The sequence below is a fragment of the Benincasa hispida genome, chromosome 2 (genome assembly GCF_027475165.1).
Source record: "Benincasa hispida cultivar pf3 chromosome 2, pf3_genome.v1.1, whole genome shotgun sequence".
In the NCBI taxonomy this organism is placed as follows: Eukaryota; Viridiplantae; Streptophyta; class Magnoliopsida; order Cucurbitales; family Cucurbitaceae; genus Benincasa; species Benincasa hispida.
In genome coordinates this window covers 16,360,200-16,384,705 of record NC_143479.1, presented here as the reverse complement: position 1 = coordinate 16,384,705, position 24,506 = coordinate 16,360,200, and the positions used below count along the sequence as shown (strand labels likewise).

General features: G+C 33.7%; 2 protein-coding genes and 1 long non-coding RNA gene across 5 annotated transcripts; 2 read left to right on the top strand and 1 right to left on the bottom strand.

Moving 5' to 3' along the window:
- Positions 1–3,617: 3,617 nt before the first annotated feature.
- LOC120071116 (uncharacterized) lies at positions 3,618–7,705 on the top strand. Of its 3 annotated transcripts, XR_016527495.1 has the most exons (7): positions 3,618–3,956; positions 4,081–4,150; positions 4,428–4,510; positions 4,810–5,099; positions 5,238–5,344; positions 6,825–6,842; positions 7,460–7,705. It is a non-coding gene; the product is annotated as an uncharacterized LOC120071116 (long non-coding RNA). The 3 variants fall into 3 exon arrangements; XR_016527496.1 differs by lacking the exon at positions 6,825–6,842; XR_005480164.2 differs by lacking the exons at positions 6,825–6,842; positions 7,460–7,705 and having other exon boundaries at positions 5,238–5,706.
- Positions 7,706–16,497: 8,792 nt separating this feature from the next.
- On the top strand, positions 16,498–17,076 carry LOC120071983 (uncharacterized). Its single transcript, XM_039024413.1, has one exon. The coding sequence runs from the start codon at positions 16,498–16,500 to the stop codon at positions 17,074–17,076; it is 579 nt and encodes a 192-aa protein (XP_038880341.1).
- Positions 17,077–20,366: 3,290 nt separating this feature from the next.
- LOC150037683 (uncharacterized) lies at positions 20,367–21,307 on the bottom strand. Its single transcript, XM_090310981.1, has 2 exons — positions 21,068–21,307; positions 20,367–20,855 (listed from the first exon to the last, which is right to left on the bottom strand). Exons 1-2 carry the CDS (start codon positions 21,305–21,307, stop codon positions 20,367–20,369), a joined length of 729 nt encoding a protein of 242 aa, XP_090167107.1.
- Positions 21,308–24,506: the final 3,199 nt, after the last annotated feature.

The window sequence follows — 24,506 nt, the reverse complement described above, 5'->3', positions numbered from 1 at the left end:
GTCTTTGTTTAGACTGTCTCCCTACGGGTGTTGCCCTTTCATATCGTAGAATTGATTCTCTGCTTATTTGTTCCTTGTCTGGCTGATTGAGGGAAGATGCTGCTCATATATTTTGGACTTGTAAATATGCGAAGAAAGAATGACTTTAGTCTAATTTTGCATCTCTTTGGCACTCTGATTTGGGCTTTTCTTTGTGGGTCTACCTTATGGATATTAAATATTGTACATGTAGGATGGTTTTGGAAAAGATTGCTGTTTTTCTTTAGGGTCTTTGAAATCGTCGGAATCGGAGGATGTTTGAAGGCTTGACTGATGCAAATTTAGTGAGTGACTGGGCATCTAAGTATCTGCACTTCTATTGGTTGGCCAATACTAGGGCCCTTGCTGTGGAAGGTTCAACGGTTGCTAATAGGCTCGCGGTCTGGTCTCCACTGCCAGTCCCCTAGTTTGTAATTAATTTGATGTGGTTATTTACCTGAATTTTTTTGGCATCGACAGAGGTCATTATTCATGATTCTTCTGGTTAGGTGATGCTTCAACTTCTATTTTCTGAGTTCGACATCCGGTGCCAAGATGGTTGAAGGTAAAGGAACTCTTATTCAAGAGTACCTACAAGCGGAAGCGGATCTTTCTAATTTATTGTGATAGAATTTCCACATATGCATTCATAATGCTAAAGAGATTGAGAGATCATACCAGTTGAAGACTTATTCTTCACAGCAAATTTAAAACCCAATCGTCTACCTCGAACGGTCTCCACACGAACAGAAGAAAATAGAGATGACACCACCACTCAGAGCCCTCAGTATTCTTGGAGTGAGAATCCAAAGGGTGAGCTTTGTTCAGATTTGGCAGAGGGAAAGGTAAATGATTGTTTAGTAAATAACGCACGCGGGTGTAATCGTTAAGTGGTCGCTTAGCACTACCGTATAGGTAAGCGATCGTGTAGGCACAAATTTTCTAGTGATGACACACTTTTTAACATAATGACTGCGCATCTCATGCTTAACACACTGTGAGCTATTTATGCGTCTCAAAGTGATCTTTTAACTCACTCATTCGTTATTAAAACAGAAGAGACACCGTCCCATTACCCTTTTAACTGTCCAATTAATGAACAATGAATATGATCACATCATATTCATAACTTAATATCATATATTAATCATAGTATTTTTTCTCCACTAGATATAAATCATATTTATATCCAATTTTCTCCAAATTAATGTATCTCATACACAAAGTTATAACTAGTTCAACTATATCATATATAATCGAACTCTCTCTTGTCAATTTGAACATTTTAAACTGACCAAAAAACGGACTTTCAACTTGTATCCAAATTACCAAGGGGACCTTATGGACCTAAGGCTCTAAACTCCAACGGTATATGAATAGTTGACTAAACTCTTTAGTCACGATATCCACCATCCGTTAACTACCAGACATTCCATTAAAGACCAACAGTTGAACTCTTCTTGCCATAGATATATTTCTATGTCCATTGGATATAACCAATCATCAGTACGATGACCCTTCACATATGCTCGTAATTACAGTAGGTCAATTTACCGTTTTGCTCCTGTAGTTACATCTTCCTCCTTAAGTACCACTGATCTCTCTAATGAATAATACAACATAGTCCTACTATGTGTGAACACCTCTCGGCCCATGAGAATGTGTGTGGCGCCACATAGTTCAAGCCTCGGGATCAGCCCTTAAGAGAGCAATCTATACTTACCCCTACTTCGGGGAATGAGTGAACTCTATCTTGTGAAGCTGAGTTTCCAACTCCCAAATAAGATGAATCCCCAAAGTGGTAGGTTTAAGTCGGCGCTCTGGCCACTCGCACCCATGCAAATCAAAGGATCGCCCTCAATGGCAAGAGTTCCCAACTCACTCAGGATTTAGGTCATGTTACCTATGGTCATCCTAATGAAGTGAAATCTCAGTCATGAACGAATTTATATGACGAGACATTAATACTTCGAGGTCAAGTTTTATACAAAATCTTTGTATAGGACGCCCCCGCTCGCATGTTCACTACACGACTGATCAGGATCAGACCATCTATGACAAGTCACAGCATTTGTAACAATTACACAAAGCGGGCTGCATCCGTAATGTTACCAGGATAAGGTTTCCCTCCTATATCCATATACTACAAACTATTTTGGTTGTCACTTAAGACATGATCCACTTGTATGTCACTATATACATGTTTAAGTTACATAAAGACAACCAGGGATATTAAGTTTATTGGTTTGTAGTAAAATAAAAAACATCTAAATGTGCAAAGTCAAAAAGTGAAGTAAATAACATATATATTATACATCACAAGTGTTCTTACAAAATTATTTACAAACTATAGGACACGAGATTTTAGGGCACAAATCCCAATAGAAGGTTTGACTGCTAAATTTGGGATCTTTCTTGCAATTGATTCTAGTTTATGGCCTTTTGTCCTTGAATCTGATTGTCCACTGGTTGTTCTGCTATTATCATTTGCTGTGGAAGATATCTTTAAACTAGGAGGTTTGCTTGGCTTCTTGAAGATTTCTGTGCTCTCCTCTTTTTGTTAGTCTACTTGTCATATTTTTCGCTCGAGAAACCAAGCCGCTTATTTGCTGGCCCAAGATGCTCTTCTCCATCATGAATATGTTTGGATGGAGGTTTGGCCTCGTTTCATGTCTTCCATTGTTTCTCAAGACTGCTCTGTTTCTGTTCCTTCTTCTTTATAGTCGTTTTGTTTTGTTGTTGGCTATAAAAAAAACTTTTAAATTAAGCCCCTACATCATTTCGCTCAATACCTTTTTGTCTATTTATCTTGATAGGGACTGATTTGAAGTATTCATTTCTAATTCAAGTGTGAAGTGGTGAAAGACCAACCATTCATCTTTCATTTGATAAGGATAATGGAACCTTCATCTATCTTTCGAATTGTATGATATTATCTACTTTGGACATAAATTTTCATGGTTTTGCTTTTTGAACTATTCAAAATACCTCATACCAATAAAGATATCTGCCTGCACTTATATATCTATCATCATTCTCTTCCCAACCGATATGAGACTTTGTTTGCATCCTTAACAATCGCCTCCCCTCAAACATACAGTTTATCCTGAGGTGCATCCCGTTCATCTTGATTCAACATCCAAATAGAGCATATGAGCATGAGCACAAATTACACTTACTCTTATCAAGATATAGGAAGCATACAAGGCTACCCAAATAGAGCACAAATCAGGCTCCTTAAATTTCTTTTGTTCATCTCTTCAGTGGTATAATATTGTTCAGTTTGGGCATAAATCAACATGACTTATTTTTGGAACTATCCAACAAGTCGCATACTAATAGAGATAATTATCCACCCTTATATATCTACCATCGTTCTCTTCCTTAAACAATATGAGACCTTTTTTGCTTTCCCAACACAATGATATTGTATTTATTGAATTTATTTTCCGATTTTCAATCACATGTCATCGACCTAAAAAGGTGAAGGTAAATTATCCATTATAACAAAAGTAACTTTCCATGACATAAGATGCATCCAAATTGAGTGGAGAGAGAAAAAAGTGTCATAAAGGCACATATTTTTTTTTTTTTTTTGCAGGAAACGAAATTTTTTGTATTTTTAGATATTTAGGACAGTTCTCAAGTGTCACTAATTTATGACTCTAAACCCTCCCCCCTTCGTAGTTTGTGAAGCTTCAATCGCCCAACTCTCTCAAATTCATTCGCTCGGCAACCACGACAACCCAACAACGCTCCATCTTCGACGGCTACGTGACTAGACATCAATCTATAGCGTTTCATCTTCTTCCTTTTAAGGGCTCTACCCCAAACCCACACGATTTGGTGATTTTATTCCTCCCAACAGTGATCCACGACAAGGCGAGTAACCACAAAAATTGCAAAGTAGGGAGCAACAACAACTACTTTCTTCTCCGGTGAATCTCTTTGTCGCACTGATTCATTTTCATCTCCCTCTTCTCTACCTTGCTTTTTCTATCCAAGTCCAAGAATTCTAAACCTAAGTTCATCTACTTCTTACTTTTTCTTCTACTGCTTCAGTTCATCCTTTCCATGTCTTTCCATTTCTTTCTCTTTGGCAGTCTGGATGCGAACTATAGTTTTCATCGAGGTACTTATTTAATTTTGCCTGATTTTTTTTTTGTGCTAACTGTAGCGATTTGTACTTATTCATCGATATAGTTTTATGGTATATGATGGAATTCTATGGTGTATGAGAAACTAACAAGCAACGTAGAACACATTTCTTATTTGTACTATCGAATTGGTTTTCAACCAAAACAAGTTGTATGAAAGAATTTTATTATATTACATACTCGATTGGAGCTTTACATTATAAATCACTCAATTATAGGGAACGAAAATGAAACTTCTTTCTCTTGTTGTAGGTCTTCTCCGATTTTTAAGAAAATAGGGAGCTAGAGGTCGCCAACTACCAAAACATCCTAAGTACTTCATGGAGATCAGAGAGGTGGGAGAAATTTTTTTAATAGGTTTTATATCCAAGTTTTTGAATGAAATTCCTCCTCAGAGAATAGAATCATTTTCGGGGCTATGATGATAGTTCCTTTTTTTTTTTTTTTTTAATTACTGTAGGTAAAGTATTAGAATCATTCTCTTCATGAAAGAACTTGATGTGAAGCATATAGTCTTAGAACATTTGGATCACTCTGCCATCGAACAATCTTCCTACCATAAAAAATGGTTTCTAATTTTCTTGCTTGAGTAATTTTTTCTTTCCATTCATGATTTGAGTAATCTTTTTTGCAGGTGATAATGACAGTAAATGAATGTGTCTTAATTTTGAAAGAGAGAAGTAAGTGATTGATTTTGACTTCATAGCTTATTTTTGTTGAAAATGTATATAATTCTTGAGTTTAAAGACTTCGTGTGAATATTTGTTGTTACAAACTATCTTTATTTTAATGTTATTTTGCCTTTAACTTACTCATATATGGCCATGTTGTATGCAAAAAATAAAAAATAAAAAAATAATCTCCAAGAAGTTGATAGATTCCACGACTCAGGGAAGCACTGAAAGTTCGTAATGGAATTTGGAGGTAGATTTTTTTCTCTTTCTAACTTCGTAATGGAATAGCAAATAAAATAGATGTGGAACATTTCATATTGTGTATTCAGGGGACAGAGAGTTCGTTTAGTATTACTAAACTAGCCATTTCTCAATTGTTCCTGACCAGGTACAATATGCAATGTTATTGTTATTTGTACTATTATCCAAAAACTCTGGACAATTCGCACAATGTGCACACTGCAATGGCAAGCATTAAGAAGTTTTTGCCACTAAGTAAGTATCACTTTGCACAATCTCTCATCTTCTTATGAGTTAAATGCTTGCTTTTGTTATCAATTAAATTTGTTTAAAAATGGTAGATTTCTCTTTTGGTGATAATCTTATTTTCTTTGCAATGCTTTGTGGGTTATCTGTTGTAGCTTGTATAAAAAACCGATGCTATTTCATCTGGCTTGATAACAGCCAATTCCTCTCAAAAAAAGGAAGGGGATTAGATTGTTCTAACCGCCTGTGTTACGCGAATATCTATTTTTGGGGGGGTCCTTATATTTTGTAATGCACTTGAAGTATATAGTTCAAAAGTTTTCATTGTCTGTAAGTTTGTTAAATATTAACTTCTTCAACAATTGAACCCACCATCTCTCTTATTGCAAAGTAGCAGGTTATTAGTAAATTTAATACTCCAATTTTCAGAGTACGAGTGTCACTAGCTTAGGCCTATTTAGGAAGGAACTTTATGTAGTTTTCATAGTCAAACTATCACTTAGATAGTTTGACTAAGTGAACATTTTAAGTGACTTTGTGAGACTTGGTCTCTTTATAGTTTGTTTTCTAGATTAAAAGTATCACTAAGACATTTTTTAGAAACTTTTTATATCACTTCACAGTCAAAGTGTGACTTAAAAACATTTTTAGAACACGTAGTTTTGAGAGTCAAATAAAACTTAGACACTTTTATGGAACTTGTTAGTTGTCAAAGGGTCACTTAGTCATTTTTAGTTTGTTTGGAAAGTGAGAGTGTCACTTAGATACTTTTTAGGAACCTTTTACACGGTTTTCAATGACAAAGTATCATTTAGCTACCTCTTAGGAACATTTCAGGTGGTTTTGAGGGTCAAAGTGAGGCTTAAGCACTCTTTGTTTGTTTGGAGAGTGAAAGTGTCGCATAGACACTTCTTAGTAACTTTTTACATGGTTTTTATAGGCAAAGTGTGACTTAACTACTTTTTAGGGACATTTTAGGTGGTTTTGAGGGCCAAAATGTGAATTAACTACCTTAAGTATTCCCAACTAACTAACAAAATGAAAAAGTTTTATTGGAGAAGGTAACCCAACTTCTTTACTGTCAGTGAGAGATAGGTCAGTGCACTCTTTCTCTTTTGTTCTTGTTATGGTCGTCTAGAAACATGGAAGTTATCTTATATGGTTATCTTTTTAAAGCTAGAGTTTTTGTTATCATATTTAAAAATATCTCATATGTTTCATGGGAAGAAGACTCAAACATTTAACAAAGGCAGTAAGTTTCCTTTGATGGCTCTCGTAGAATCCATAATACCTTATGTTTAAGGTTCTATTTGACATTTCAATCTTTGTTGCTATCTGTTTTTGATAATATTGTATATATTATCCATGATGGTTTCTTATTGGTTTATTTATTGAAATTGAGAAAAACTTGGTGGACTCGGTACCTGTTAGAAGATTACCTTTCTTGTTTCTTTGATTAGATATCTTTATGTTCTTTTATTTTTCTTAGGGCTTGAAGAACCTCAAGGTATGTTCTCTGATATCATTCTTGTTGATTTCTAGTATTTCTTGCTTATTTTAACACTAAGCATGCTTATGGTATGTTAAATTCTTAAGCTCGTTGGCTAACAATGTGAAGCTCTTTCAAATATTTGTTGCGCATATTAGTCATGCGTGTAGTTTGTTGGAAGTATCTGTTTTTTTTTTTTTTTTTTTTTTTTTTTTTTTTTTTTTTTTTTTTTTATCGTTATACTAATGGTAGTTTAATTTTTTTCAAGTCATTGTTTATAGTTATGTCTCAAGTAAGAAACAATTTGTGTGATGGGTTATTTCTCTTTTTAGTTTGTTTCTAAATTGAAATGACCACTAAGATATTTTATATTATGTGACCGGGAGGGTGGTTGCGAAAAAGCTAGGTAGATTTATTGTGATCTACTCTCTAAATACCTATTTATTAGTTTGGATATTGTGTTGAAGGAATGAATTGTTTTTAGGTGTCCATATATGCCATTAGTGAGTGAGTGTTTAATTTTTATTCTAGGAATGACGTATGAGAAGGATGCTTAGACTTACATGAATGTTGTGATTATCAATAACGTTTACGTATTGAATTGAACTCTAAAATGAATGTTGTATTTTTCCTAGGTCTTACACGAACCCATTGAAGTGGTGAAACTATTGATTGACGTTTGGTTAGTGACAAAACTTGTTGTAGTATAGTTATAGCAATATCTTATTGTATTTAGTTTCTTTGTAAAAATGTTACCAAGGTTAGTTACTAATTTGCTTGTATTTGTCCCTTTGGGATCATTTGATAGCCTCCTGGTATTTAGCTTCTTTGTAAAAATGTCATCAACTTTATTGTTATATATGAAACTTCTTATTTATGTTTGTACCGGTTTTGTATTAAAATATGATTAGTTGATGGTAGAAATCATGTGCAATGATAGGATTCAAAGAAATAACAAACTATCAAAACATGTAATGTATTGGCAATATAACAATGTCACAAATATGAGATTCTGTGGTAATAAAAATGTCGTGATAGAACATTTGTTGACATAAAATATTTGTCATTGGCAATAGTGTCATGGTTTTAATATTCTTGACAAGAAAAAAAATGTCACTATATATTATTTTTTGACATTTTATAATTGTCATCAATACCCATAACATTACAACAAATACCCAATTTTTAGTCAATTGAAGATAATAATAACCTGTCATAGTATACTTGACAATGACAGATAATGACAGTTTATGATTGCCAATAGTTGTTCATTGCTGACAAATATTTATTGTCATTAGAAGACTAATTATGACATTTTTAAAAAAAATTGTCATTGATACTCATACTTTTACAGACGATATAAAGATTGAAAATGACAGTCTCGAATTTTGAATCTGACAGTTTTAAAATGTTATGAAATCCCAATTTTGTTGCAGTGAACTCACTTGTGGATTTGAAATATGTAGAAGGCCCAATAAGTGAAATTAATATTAATTGTGGAGGAAATAATATTGCAACAATTTAACATCTGCTTTGATATCATCTTAAATAACTAATTGACATCTAACATGTTAAATAAAGAAAACCACTCTTATTTTAAATAATTTAGATTTAAAATTTATTTTTAGTGTTTGAAGGTTGGTCAAATTACTAGTTTAGTATGACCTTTTATATTTGTGTTAGTTTGATCTTTAAGCGGTAAAAAGTATTTAATAAGTCCATTATTGAGTGTTGGAATGCTTTGAAGCTTAAGTTATTTACGTATTTGCTATCTTTATATAATTTACGTTTATGATACTTAGGCTTTGGAGCAGTGCACTATATAAATTTTATAAACTCTAAAAGTGCAATTCATTATGTATTCTATAACATTTTCTCTAATAAAATTATTATCTCTTTATCTCATGGACGTAGCCAACGCACTCTTCTTCCATCTATCATTTTTGCACACCCTTACTTTTAAGGGTTGCCATGATTATTCACATACTTTTTCTCCTTGAGCTTTTGTTCTTTAATCTATCATTTTGTTTTGTTATCTATTTTTTTTTTAAGTATGTCTTCAAAATTCAAGTTAAAATGTAATAAATAAACTTTGGCATATTTGGTAACAGTTTGATATTTTGTTTTTTGATTTTAATAATTTTTTATTTTTCTTTAGGTAAAGATTTGACTGTTGGACCAATTTTCAAATGTAGGAACATGTTTTAAAAAACTGATTTTTTTTTTATAAGTTTTCAAAACTTTGACTTAAATTTTGAAAACACTAATAAAAGAAATAGATAACAAAATAAATAAATCAAGAGTAAAAATGATACTTATTAGCTTAATTTTTAAATACTAAAAGCTAAAATTCAAACGATGTCCTAATTAAAACTTATTTTTTATACATTTTACTATATTTAAAAATATTTATAATAATTTTATCATTCAAAACAAAGTGAAAGTCACTATTTTTTAAAATTAAAAACAAAAATAGAAAATTAATTGAGAAGGAAGGCAGTCAGTGCAAACGTGTGAATAAATTAAGGGGCTGTGATCTCCCAACCTCCCCGCCAGCATTTTCCTAATTAATAATTTAATTATCAACCCACCCCAATTCCACTTACTTGCCCACAGTTTGATGAATATATATTCATTTGATTTTCTTTTTATAATATATCTTTTTTTCTCTACTTATTTATTTTGTTGCTTTTCCTTGAATTGAATGTACTCCCGTCAATGCGTTACTAAGTCAAGCTCGCCAAATCACTTTTTCTAAAGAAAAATAAAAAAGAAAATAAACAAATCTCGCCAAACTATTCAAAATTTTCTTCACAGAAGGTTTATTAACTATATTTTTTTATGAGTTAAGTTTAACCGACATAGTAGGTAAAACAAACGTATTATACCCACTCCTATCCCGTAACGAAAAAGATGAATAAATATCAATTTATACCCCTGAATTTTAGATGTTGTATCAATTTAAATCTAAAAATAATAATTATATTAATTTAAATCTTGAATTTTGAGATTGTATCAATTTAAACCCCAAACTAATAATTGTATCAATTTAAACTCTAAATTTTTAGAAGTATATCAATTTAAATCTTGAACTTTCATAATTGTATGAAAACCCTCAATTATATTTTATTTGGATATATTTATAGATATTTAGAGTTTAAATTAATGTATTTATGAAAATTCAGGGTTTAAATTGATACACTTATGAAAGTTTAGAGTTTAAATTGATATAATATTAGTTTGAGATTTAAATTGATACGACTCTCAAAGTTTAAGGTTTAAATTGATACAATTCTTAGTTTAATGTTTAAACCGATACAATCCCCAAAATTTAGGGATATAAATCGATATTTGTCCTAAAAAAATTATTAAGAAATTAAAAGAAAACAATGAATTTAAATAGAAAAAAAAATACAAGAATTTACTATGTGAAAAATATTACAACCACACAAAATTTTCTCTCCAGTCCAAATTATCAGAGTCTCTTTTATAGTTTTCATATTACTTACACCATTTTTTTCACTCTCAACAAGAGGTTATGAAAAAATAATTTAACTAGTGTCAGTGCACCTACACTTAAAGTGCTTCTAATTAAAATGATTTTAAACTAAAGTTATGAATTTTTTTAGTGTCTAGAGTTCATTGATTTTTTGAAGCTTTCCAATGAGGAATAACAATTATTCTAACATTTTACCAAAACCTTACAAATTCTACCTTGATAAGATATTTAAAGAATTTTCTCGTTGAATCCACAACTCGAGCTTCACAAAATAATATTAATTCAAACCTTACCTTTGAATATGTCGTTGCAATTAATACCTTTAATTAGTTTCCTAAAAACCTTCGGTTAGTCATTTAAAATAAAATTTGTGACTAGTATAGAATGCTACTATTGCTTGAATAGATTTTTTTTTAAAATATTTTTATTAGATATTCAAAATTTGTAAGTTGACAATTTCAGAATAACTCAACTGATTAAGACATATTTCATTGAAAAAAAATCAAAAGAATTTGTGTTTGAAAAAGAAAAAGAAAAAAAGAAAAAGATTGCTTTGTCAAAATTGGTCATTTATGCCAATACCAAATTTCAACACTTCATCTATTTAATTATATGACTAAGTTCATTTTTCCCAACATTTAGAGTATGATGTTTTGCAACATGATTTTGAATATTTATAAGTAGACTTTTATAATGTTTATTTAGTTGGTAAACATACAAATTCTTATTTTACATTTTGAGAATGTAGTAATAGAAATAATCCTTCAAATTCAAATTTTCATCTAAAGGAAATAGGAAAATTGAGAGTTAAAATTAACTTGCCCAACAAAAATAGTTTCACAACAAACAAACAAGTTGTAAAAAAAATAAAAATGTAGAAAATGTGTGGATGAGAGCATTTTTTTTCTTTTTTTGCTACAACTATGGTTGGGAGTTGGTGGGGAAAGTGGGTTGGTAAATGGCAACCCCAGGGAGAAATTGGTCAATTCACTGCCCTTCAAATAAAAAAGGGCAAAAAGTGGTCAATTTGCTGCCCAATGCCCTTTGAAATAGTCTGAAAAATCATTCCTCATTCACAAACCCAAATCAATTGTTTGTATCTCCCAACTACTCCTCCCATTGACATTTTTTCCTGTCAAAGTCAGCCCTATAACTTCATCATTTTTCCTCTTTCCTTAGTCCCTAAATTTTAAACCATCTAAATTGTGTGCACACGTGCATACGAATTCTTTGGAATTGTATCAATTTAAATTTTAAATTAATAATTATATTAATTTAAATCCTAAATTTTAGGCATAGTTTCAATTTAATCTCCAAATTAATAATCGTATCAATTTAAATCCGGAACTTTCATAAGTATATCGATTTCATGAACTTTTGTAAGTATATAATTTAAATCCTAAACTTTAATAAGTGTATCCAAACGAAACATAATGGGAGGGTTTGAATTGATACAGTTATGAAACTTCAAAGTTTCAATTGATACACCTATCAAAGTTTGAGGTTTAAATTAATACAATTATTAATTTGAGGTTTAGATTGATACGCTTATGAAAGTTCATGGTCTAAATTGATATAATTATTAGTTTAGGGTTTAAATTGATATAATCAATAATTGGTATTTATTTATTTTGGAGGTTTGTTGTGTTGGCTTGTAGTGTTGTAGGTGTAGGGCGATTCACCTCCACAAATTAATAGAGAAAACGTTGCATGCGTTGAAGCCAGATTCCAAAATCATTCCCAACTAACTTTCATTTATTTTCTACTTTAAATTAATTTTCAGGGAAATTTCTTCCAAGTAACTATTATCTAAAAATAATTTAAGGGAATCTTCGGTCTCATTTCTCTACGTTTTGTTTTTATTTAAAGATTTTCTCTCTTTCTCTCTCTCTCTTTCCCCCCCTATAATTTCCTTGTTTTTTACTCATCACGTTTCTCAAATGTGAAATCTTTTTTTGTTTTATCTTTTGTAGAAACGATTTTCTTTCTTAAGTTCTTACTTCTTAATCAAACTTAAAAACACAATCATGAGTTATTGGACCTTTTTCAAGAATTTTGAAAATATAGTTAGCTATAATTATATATTTATAGTCTTACACAATATATATTATAAAACAAAAATAAAGTCATTAGAAATTTGTGGATATTGACGAAGATATCAAAAGTGATTTCAATGCCTTTGTATGGAGATTCTCGAGAATGGAAGATGAAGACAATAGAGAAACATTGCACGGATGGTGGAGTGCTTCAATTGAGTTTTATATTCATTGAAGTGGAAACGATACAAGTATTTATCAGCAAATAATAAAACTAATCACTAATGCATTATTCTTAAAAATCTATCAAGAACTTTGAAAATCTCCTTCATTAATTCCATTAAACCATTAGGTCACCATCCTCCTATTTAGGAAGCATTACTCTAAATTAACCTACTAACATAAATTTAAAACACAAACTAATTTAATTATTTGCCAACTAAGTTTACGCTCATTCTTAACCTTCTATATTATCTACGCCTCTCAAGATCACTACATATCCTATCATTCTTACCAAATCTAATTGCTTGTCCAATATAAAATTGAAATTACTTCAAAACTAACAAAATTGAGTGATTCTCACATAAAAATTATAGATTACTACAAAATAGGTGTCTACAAAGTTTTTTCCCTCTCATTTTTAAAACAACAATATGTAAATGATGTCAAATTTTAGACAGGAAAAACACATTTGACTTTCATGCGACAGCAACTGTAAATTTTTAATTTTGGGAATAAATAACTTGATGCTAAAGACAGAAATTAAAATTGTAAAATAGAGAAAAAGTTAAAAGTTTTAGTTACTATAATTGTGTATTTATAGGGATTTGATATAGGATTTATCTTAAATCTACTTAGATTAGGACATGAGATTTTCCTAATCCCCAAGAAGATTGAATCTTATCTTGATTATTTTGTTTTATTTTATGTTTATCTCTTCTTCAATTTTGACTTTATTCCATCTAGCCAAAATTAGAAATTTAAAACACTAATTTTCTAGTTGACAATTAAAGGTGTTCAAATGACTTGACAATTCAAATGACTCATAATACTCAACTCAAATTATAAGGGTTAAGTTAGGTTAATTGTTTTTGTACCTTTCGGGTTCAGTCGGGTATCAAGTTGCATTTTTGAAAAATTCAGGTTGACCCAATTTAATCTGAATTGCTAAGATTAATATTAAAAAAAAGTTTAGGTTCTTATTCTGCCGCTTGATTAGTCCCTCTCGCCTCCTTCACCTCTTGCATATGCTAAGTTAAGGTTGGCAAAAATCCCTGCGGGGTCGTATTCCCGTGGATACCCGCCTCGATTGGGGCAGGAATCCCCAATTTGACAAGGAATGGGGAGGGTATCCCTGCCCCATCCCCGTCCCCGATCCCTCCCGGAATATTTTTTTAACTTTTTTAATATATATAAATATAACAGTAGCTTCAAAGCTACTGCTTTTTGTTTTTTTTTTTAAAAAATTTATTTCATAATATAATTAATTTTTAACTTTTTATTAAATTTTAAAATAAATAAATGTTAAAATAATTTTTATTATTAATTTAAATAAATAAAATAATAATAATACAAACTTGTTATCTAAAAGTGTACCATTTCAATATAAATTCCTCAATCCCGATTCCTTAAAACGGGGAATGGAGCAAGGACGATGATGAAAAATCCCCACGGGGACAGGAATGGGGAGTGCATCCCCAGCCCCACTCTACCCCATTGCCAACCCTATGCTGAGTGCCGTCTACCTCTCACGCTCTCTAGTCTCCAATCCCTCGATTTTTTCTACTTCATTCAGTCGTTTGTTCTTCTTCCGTTTGTCTGTTGTTTGTTCTCACTTCTTCTTCCGTTCGTCTACCGTTCGTTCTTCTTTTGTTGTTCGTATGCTTCTCTAGCTCTTTCATTTTCTTTCTACTTTTTCTCATTAGCTTTCTCTAACATTTTTTTTAATGAATTTTAGATCTCCATTTTTTGATATTTCAACCTAACAACCCAACCCAACTCAATCCACCCCAAATTTTAAGAGTTAGGTCGGGTACCATATTCGGTTATTTGAGTAGCCACCCGACCAACCCCGATTTTTTGGTTGGTCCAAAAAATGCTTCCAACCAATCCAACCCAACCCTGTCGACAATACGAATCTTAACCAATTAAATTGTGCTCATGTTGACTAGAACAATCTTTGTTTTTTTTTTTTTTTTTTTTTTGAGTTTAATATGTGGTGGAAAGATTCGAGTTTCAAACCTATTGATTATTGATACATACTTTATACTAATTAAGCTACCGTTCTCTTTGGCATAAGTTACCTTTGAATTGATCATACACGTTGATTTTTTTTAGTACAACAGTGATTAGAAGATTCAAATTACAATTTTTTTATCACTAATACATACTATATATCGATTGAGTTATACTAGTTTTGGTAAGGTTAATACATTGTAAAGAAAGCATTGAAATTACAAGAGTTTGGTGCGAAATGTCGCAATGGGAAAACAAGGGAGGATACGACTAGTTGCAAAATCATTGGGCTAAGCCCATCAATCGTTAAAATTCACAAGCCCCAAATAAGCAAAAGGTTCTGACAAGGCTCGGCCTTGAATTCCCACGTTTCCATATAAGCCCATCTCTTAATTCTCAAAATGAGAAAAATACTTAATAATTAGAAGGTGCTAATTATCAGGGGAAATAGATGTAAAGGATTGTATCTCAATTATTTTTTCTTTAATTTTTTTTTTCCGAATATTACAAATATATTATCATCCAAAATTTTAAAATTCAAAATTTTCTATAAACTTTATCCGTTTTGTTCAAGACACCATATGCAATTTTTATATTTTTTAATATGGCAAATGAGTGAATAGAAAGATTTCATAACATCAAACTTTTAAAGATAAAACGTTTTAATCAATTGAGCTATTGATATGAACTAAGATGTTATCTCACTTCTTCTATGACCGATATCTCATTTTATAGGTAATAAATTACAATCTAATCGTTGATTCGTAAATTATAAACAAAAGTGAGTTCAACTAATTTAGTAAGATGATTAATAAGATGACAAATGAAAGTTTTGATACTATATTGTTTTGTGTATTTTATTGAGTAATTAGCATACCTTTATAAAGGTGAATTGAAGAATAAATAGATATCAATAATACAAGAAAAGAAAATATTAGATTGGAAAAAAATACAGAAAAGAAAAATACTAATTAAAAAATTAGGACCTGTAAACGTAAACCATATCTTACGTTAACAAAAATGACGGAGTTTATGGTAAGTAGAAAGCTATTATTATTTTACCTAAGCAGATTTTGTTTAGATGTTTATATTTTTGCCATAGATGTTGCTATAATAATAGGACTTTCAAGTCGTTATTTCCATCCATTATTTATGACGTCACATTTAGTGATAGTATAATGAAAAAATTGATTGAATTGATGTGATGATGTGGCATTTTTCCACGTTTTGAAATGATTTTTTTGGGAAAATTATACGGATGATCCAATTTTAAAGTCCAAAATGTCAAATGACTAATTTTTAAAAAATAATGTCAATTGACCCTCTGCTTACGTTATCACGGGATGAGATTACAAAAATGCCCCTCTAGTCTATACGAGTGCGCTCAAACTCAACGGTCGTCCCACTCTGCTCAAAATTAGGGAAAATTATACGTGCAAGTGTCGTTCATCTCGCTCTGCAAAACCATCGTCCATCTACTACCGTAATCGAAGTTCTCTATTGGGTTAGTGAATTTAATTTTTGTCTTTCATGTTGTGTTGCATCTGTTTAGGTTGGTCTCTGGTTTCGCGTCTATCTTTTATTTTGGGTTTCGATGTGTTCTACATTGGTTGAGGACGAAGAAGATATAGTTAGATGACAAGTTAGTGGACGAGTTTTGCGAGAGCGAGATGGGATAGAGCGATTCGAGCGAAAGCGAGATGGGCTAGAGCGAGACGACCGAAAGCGAGATATGCTAGAGCGAGATGAGCGAGATGTGCGAGAGATAGCGAGAGCTAGCATATTATTAGCAAGATTAGCGATATTAACGAGTACTTTTACAGTATATTTTGTTAGGGATTTTTTTAGTACGGACCTGATAACTGATAAATTGAATGTTCATACAATGCAGGAGTAATTTAAGATGTCAAAATCTTTGAAAATTCGTGAAGTTGATAGGTTTCCCGGGCAAGTAACTTGTCTGGCCCATGTTGCCAATGCCAACAAGATTGTAAAGCAGAAGCTTACCGAAAGACAATTAGAGATGTTCAAAAGAACAGTTTTTGGTCGCTTTCTAGACATTGAACTTGTATTCAACAACCCTCTAATCCACCATATGTTATTGAGGGAAGTGAAGAACTCAGGAATGAACTCAATTAGTTTCTTTGTCAGAGGAAAGGTTGTCATATTTTCGAAGGACGAGTTTTTGTTGATCACTTGTTTGTGGCGGTCTCCTACGCGAGTTAGATGGAGTGAGGAGTCCTCACACGAACTTTTTACCAGGTACTTTGGTAGTCAGTTGACCTCAGACGCATTCCACTTGCATTTGCTTGAAGAAGAATATAAAGAATTGGTATTTGAAAATGATGATGATGCTGTGAAAATTACCCTAGTATATTACACAGAGGTTGCAATGATGGGTAAAAACAAGCAAAAGAATGCTATAGATCGTACTCTATTTGACGATGTTGAGGACATAGATTACTACAACAATCTTGATTAGGGTACAATTATTTGGCAGAGAACACTCGCCTCCCTGAAGACCGCACTTAAAGACAAGGTTGGTTATACAAGGAGAAGGTGAGGGGAAATAAAAATTATGTTGTGAAGTACTCGCTCCGTGGATTTCCCCAAGCATTCCAGGTAGATGTTCCTTAACTTAACTTTATCTTTGGTTTAACATTAACATAGTTATAAATTTGAGTTATTTGGATTTAGGTGTGGACGTACAAGATCCTTTCGTCGATAACAGGAAATGTTGCCACTCGAAAGAGCCATTTCTCATATATTACGGTTGTCATATTCTCACTCGGTGTCATTCAAAACAATCGAGAGAGACATTTTTTATTCTGAAAATCTAAGTGTAATCTATGTAGTCACAATATGTTTATTCGGTAGTTAAATGTACACTAACCATCTTACTGGGTTCCTTAATGCAGACAAAAATCAAAGAGGGTCTTGTCATGTCCGATGCTGAGAAGAAGTTTCGGGACGCCCCAATTGATAGACGGGACATAAGACAAGCACACTCCGACACCGAGAGTTCAGGGAGCTCTAGTAGTTCAAATAGTGACAGTAGTTTAGATAATAATAGTTCAGAAGGTGGGGAAGGTGAACAGCAGGGTAATTCAGAAGGTGGAGAAAGGGATGGAGAATCTAATGGGGACCAAAAACATCCACCAACCTACTTACACTCCCAGTGAGGATATGTTTCATAATGTGCTGGTGGTTGGTGACGTAGGTCCTGAGTTTGAGGAGGAGTGTTCTGTCCTAGAGGATTCGGGCCACAGGGAGGGAGGCAATGTTGATCTTGGTGTATATGCGTACCTGCGGAGCATTGACAGCTCAATATCGAGCTTGGATGCCCGTGTATCGAACCTAGAGACGGACATGAGAGACATGAAAGCACAATTGTCAACTATTTTGTCTCTATTACAGTCTATGAAAGGTTCCACGATGTTTGAGGTGACGAGGTCTCCCACTCCACAGACAGGCCATGATGCCACTATATCCCCTATCTCGACTGTACGTAGGTCATCTACCCTACTTGTATGTAGATCACCTACCCCACCTCCACCTAAGTCACCTACCCCACCTGTACGTAGGTCACCTACCCCACCTCCACCTAGGTCACCTACACCACCTCCACCTAAGTCACATACACCACTTCCACCTAAGTCATCGATCCCACCTCCACCTTCATCTGTACAACTTGATATCACGACCTCCTCTAACACCCTACATCTCGATTCACAGGTATGATCATTATGTGATTCGAAAATTTCTTTCTTCATATTTGTTATTCAACATGTTCAACATTTTGTTATATTTCTGTAGGTTATGGTCGAGAGTTGAAAAAAAAAACACGTAAGACGAGGGCCGTTGATAAGTACACACCTCCCGTTGAACCAAAAAAGAAAATAACAAAAGAGAAGGTTCAACTTCCTTTGGATTGTCGAAATATTAAGTACCCTCTCCCTGGGGTACCTACGATACAGTTTAAAGCGACGATCCAATACTCCTTGGAGCATGAGGTTCCAGTGGCTATATTGAAGGAAATGGTGAATTGGATTGCCGATAAGAATACGGACAATGAGGTTCGAGAAAATGCAGTTCGACCATTATCCAAAACCTTTTTCTAGGAGTTGACTGAACCAAGTTCATGGATTGAGTGTGACGTAAGTTTATGATCCTTGTCCTTTTTACCAAGTTTATACAATTATAAACCCTCTTCTAACGTATATCTTGTTCTGGATGCAGACCCTAAATATCCTTTTTGAGTTCATGAAGATAAATTCTATAGGCGACCAAACATATGTATGGCTCGCTTCACCATCCTGCCAATTGGAATAACGGTAATCATTTACTGCACTTTTGAATAGGAATACATTGGTTGACTATTATGTGTTTTAATGTTCTTTTCGTTGTGTAGAGTCATCTAAATTCTCGAGGGGTCTACAAATATATTAAGAACAAGTCGACCTTGGATGCTGCCATAGCATGGGCGGATGAGACGTTACCAGATTATGTCATGGGTAGATTTGATGTCAAGCGATCAGATGTGGACTTCGTATACACGACAACAAACATTGATCAACATTGGATGTTGATAGCATTCGATCTAAATAGAGGCCGATTGTTCGTATTTGATTCACTACCTTCCATGACATCGAAGAAGAAGTTGAAGTCTTTCCTTGAATCGTTGACTTACACCCTACCATCGCTTTTCACCACTGTGACCTGAAACGTTCGAAGCCGGACATCGAAACGTCTCATTGGAAGATAGCCCCAACCTACCTCTACGAATACACAGCACGGGTCGTTAGATTGTGGAATATTTGTTGTAAAATTCTTAGAACATTTAGTGACTGGTAGTGACCCATCTATAATAACTCAGGATAAGATGACTGACTATAGGATGCAATTGGCATGTCAATTGTGGACGAACACTCCATATTATTGACGTACATGTATATTATGTATATTATTGATATAATTTTACTAACATGTTATTTAAATTGTTAGTGTAGAACTACCATGAATATAGAAGATTCATTCATGAATAGCCAACAAGTTAAATTAAACTTAGATAAGAAAAATATCTGAAGGGATTCATTAATTACACTTATAAAAGGGATTCAATAAGCCAACAAGTTAAATTAAACTCTGTTACACGATCTCTTAGAAGAAGTAAACGATATTCATTAATTACACTTATAAAAGGGAGAACGAGATATGCGAGAGCGAGATTCGCGAGAGCAAGATTAGCGAGAGCGAGATGGGCAAGAGCGAGATAAGCGAGAGCGAGATACGCGAGAGTGAGACGTTTTCAGAATGGTTCACGAATAGCCAAACTCTAGTAATCAAACTTATAAGCGAGATATCTGAAGAAATTCATGAATAGACAAACTCTAGTAATCAAACTTATAAGCGAGACATTTTAAAAGGGATTACAAGTAATAGCGAGATTAGCGATGGCGAGATTAGCGAGAGCAAGATGTTTCCCGAATGGTTCACGAATAACCAAAAATTTAATTAACATTTGAAGAGATTTGTGAATAGACAAGTGGCACATAAAAAATTACAGTTTTGAGGATTAAAGTGGCACATAGAATGTTACAGTTTTGAGGATTCGTGAATAGACAAGTGGCACATAGACAATTACATAGATAAGTGGCACATAGACAATTACAAAGACAATTGGCACATAGACAACTACAATCGACCAACATTTGAATCATTTGTATTAGAATCAATAAGTCGCTCGGTCGTCAGCGGTTCACTGCAGTTTTGTCAATTATGCCCGTAATTCCCACACCTACGACATTTTATTTGTCTGCTTTGTTCTCCTCTTGATGGTATTCTTTGTACTCTTCGCCGCCCGACCTGTACCACTCTTCTAGGAGGTGCAATATGCTTTTCCACATATCCTGGAGGTCTCTTCCATTCAGATATGTGACCGAGTGGATTTACAGGCTCTACATAAGCAACCATGAGGGAGTCAATGCTATAGAATGGACTGCATAAACCATAAATGGGGATGTTTCGTTCTCGCGCAGCCACAATCGCATGCGAACATGGGATACCGAGTGAGTCAAATTCCTTGCATATGCATTCCTTCGTATGGTGGTTCACAATATCGTCCAATCGATTGTCCCGCACATGGATCTTATAACAATCAATCGGCTCAACTCGATATTGTCTGCCTTTGTCACACTCAGTTGCTAATCGGATTTCATAATAGTCCGAGTGTGACGTCGTTCGAGATGCCCAATAATTTCTCTATTCATAAAACCATGACTGGATGAGGCCTCAAACGTGTTCCAACAAGCACATTATGGGCAGTTGTCGATATTCTTTGGTCAATGAATTGAAACACTCTGCACTATTAGATGTCATATTATCGTATCTTCGTTATGTTTGGTAAACACGCGCCCACCTTTCAAGACCAATATCCTCCAAATATTTCGATACTGCACCATTTTGAAAAGTACGTAGTTGGTCCAGTGTGCTTGGAACTCTGATATGCGAAATGCCCTGGCTGCATCCTTAAACATCCCAACAATCGTGTTGTCCTTAAAGTTGGAAAGAATATTATTTTCTAGGTGGTAGGTGCACAATCCATGAAATGTTGTGGGAAAAACTGCACGAATGACATTGCCAATAGATACCGCTCGATCGGACATAAACACCAAGTTAGGAGGTTCTCCAATGGCACACTTCAAGTTCGACATAAACTACTTCCAAGCTCGATCAGTTTTATTGTCCACTATGGCATATGCTAGTGGGTAAACTTGGTTTTTGCCATCCATGGAGACGCCGACCAACATGGTCCCTTTGTATTTTCCTTTCAGATACGATCCATCAACAATTATCACCGCCCAACAACTTGAAAAACCTCTAATACAAGGTTCTAATGCCATAAACATGTACTTGAAATGGACATCATTTTCAAGTTCAATTTCAAACCTTGTACCTGGATTCTCCATCTTTAACGCTTCATCATATGCATGTAGAACAGCGTACGACTCTTCTGGAGTACCCCTGACGAGAGCATAAGTGATTTCCCTTGCATGCTATGCCTTATTGTAACTTATGTTTATGCCGTACTCTTTCCTCATATCCTCGACGATGTGACAAGGTTTATAAACACGTCCTATGCCTGTAAACTTGTCTTTAATTAGTTCACCAACTACCACAATCGTTGCTTGTCTATGGTCATGATTTAAAATTCCAATAGAACATGTGTGCGACTGCATATACTTCATGATCTTAAATATGTCACACCCTGAAATTTTAACTGCACGAAGGCTCCACTTACAATTATCCTCTATACATTTAACAGTAAACATAGACTTAGTTGACTTCCTTACCTTATATTCAAAATTATTGTTTATGCACAGAATAAACAATCTCATTTTTAAATCACTCTTACTCAAAAAAATTTGACCAACTTCAACATCTGTCTCGGATGAAAAGGTGCCAGGCATAATCAATTCCCCTTTACGACATGAAGACATGGAATTCAATTCTTCTGATCTCTCAGTAACAGCCACTGCAGGTCTATGCACCTCTGAAGGACCACAATCCATAGAATTTAATCCTACTGATCTCTCATTATCGACCATGAAAGGATCACGCTCTTCTGAAGGACCACAATCCATAAAATTCAAGTCTGCTGATCTCTCATTACCAGGCATAGGTCTGTTACATTGAATTTCTCTTTCCAAGTCCACTGCACGAATGCTGTCATTGTCTATTGATAATGTTGATGGTTGAGTGTTCATAGACAATGGAATATCACCTTCTTCTCGATTAAGCTCATATGATGCCTCGTATTGTTTGTCTACACCTATACCATCATCACTTATATTCACATTTTCGTCGTGGTACGATTTTAGTGTTACATATAGTTGAATTGTAGAAAGATCGTCCCAGCAAAGAAGGAAGTCAACATCACCATCATTTCGTATATAGTATGGAGGGGCTTCAAAGTCAAGCTTATATTTAACTCTTATAACAACATCAAACTCTGAGCAACTTACATTTGCAATCCTATAAATGTGAGCTTTAAGTTCTTCATACTTCAAGGTAATAGGCACAACGATTCCTGTTAGCTCGCCTCCAACATACAAATTTTGGTTCTCATCCTAATGACCTCCGTATCGAATTAGTACACACTTTCGTGTCATCCTACAAAGTAAAAGAACATTTTTTATTAAGCAGATAGTAATACACATGGATCTCTCTTGTTGTCACTCCCACGCCTCTCGCTCTCACGCTCTCGCTCTTGTGTATCTCGCTATCGCGCTCTCGTGCCTCTTGCTGTTGCTCAAGCTCACTCTCTCGCTATCGCTCAATGTCGCTCTCTCCACCTTTTTCTTTGTCCCTCTTTCTCACACCCTTTTCGTTATGCTATTTTACAATGTCTATACATACCTGTTTTGAGACCACGTTTCTACAAACATCAATGAGACCAAGTTCAAGAAAAGTCTGTTCCATTCTAAAAAACCCGTTCTGAAAACTCCGCTTGGTTCCGAAAAACTCCGCTCTGGAAAACCTCGTTCAATAAATCTCCGTTCAACAAAATGAAAGTTCAAATGAAGTTTAAATTTTAAAGAATATACCATTTTGCTGTGTGTTAACGATTTTAAGTTGTAGACAGATTTTGTAAAAATTGTCAAATCAATCGTGTAGTGACAAACAATCACATCACGATGGAGGATAAACAGACAGCGAGAGCGAGATTAGCGAAGCGAGAGCGAGAGGGTTATCAGGGGCAATTTTTGTAATCTTATCCCATGATGACGTAAGCAGAAGGTCAATTGACATTATTTTTTAAAAATGGGTAATTTGACATTTTGGACCCTAAAATTGGGTCATCCGTACAGTTTTCCTTTTTTTTTTTTTTTTTTTTTAATTGTTTTTGGATAGTGAGAATTCATCCATCTTATTTCGATTTGGGTTGAATGTGCTTGAATATTATTCCAATACATTTTGTTGGGACCTCACAATGAAAAAAATTAAAGGATTGAGATGAAATCCTATACTATCTAATATGGAATTAGAGTCCATAAAACTCAAAAAATGAAAGAGATCTCTTCTTGAGATCATGAGACATGTTGAGGATCATACATTAGAGAAATCAAGGGACCTCACAATCTTGATAAGATACATTCTTGATCGCCCATCAATTTTGAGATGAAACTTTATGTTATCTAATAAGTTAGATGAACTATCTTATAGAGTATTCAACGACTTTGGGTGGAGAATTAGTTTTCCATGCTCTTTGATTAGTCTTTGATTATCATGTTCTACTCCATCATCTAATTCTTCCCTTCGAGTTGATTCTAAAAAGGTTGTGATCATCTAGGAGGTGTGTGGCCTAAGGAGTTGGGAAATAGGAAATTGAGAAGTGTGGAGTTGTGAACTACACTCGTCATTTGGCCCAAGAAGTTCATGGATTCCACAATTAAAAATCATCGATTCTATGCCGCATTAATTCCTTACATTGTGGGCACAATAAATTCACAATTTCACTCATTGTCTCAAACACCTCCCTAGAATGTGTAATAATTTTAAACATAGATAGTCATTAAGGACTCATTCAAATGTGCAACATCTAAGCTCGTGTTAGCCATACTCAAATTGGTAAATACAATATATATATATATATATATACATAATCTAGCCTTCTAAAATTTTATATATAATATATATAATCTAGTCTTCTAATTTTTTTTTTTAAAAGTTAACATCATTAGATGGAATTACTGATTTTGTCCCTTTATAGTTGACACTATACAATCTAATACCAATTAACAAATTTGCAGCGGCTGTTCGATTTGTTCGAATTGACAAAGGTGTTGTTATAAATATTATAATTGAACAAGTATGCATTAAAAATGTTTTTTTGTTGAAGCATGCATTAAA

Bases quoted from the DNA above. Each gene is read 5' to 3' on its own strand.
- LOC150037683 (XM_090310981.1), bottom strand. From the start codon at position 21,307: ATGTCGAACTTGAAGTGTGCCATTGGAGAACCTCCTAACTTGGTGTTT. The intron at 20,856-21,067 runs GTACTTTTCAAA...TTTTATGAATAG, and splicing joins AAGCACACTGGACCAACTAC to AGAAATTATTGGGCATCTCG.
- LOC120071983 (XM_039024413.1), top strand. From the start codon at position 16,498: ATGTCAAAATCTTTGAAAATTCGTGAAGTTGATAGGTTTCCCGGGCAA.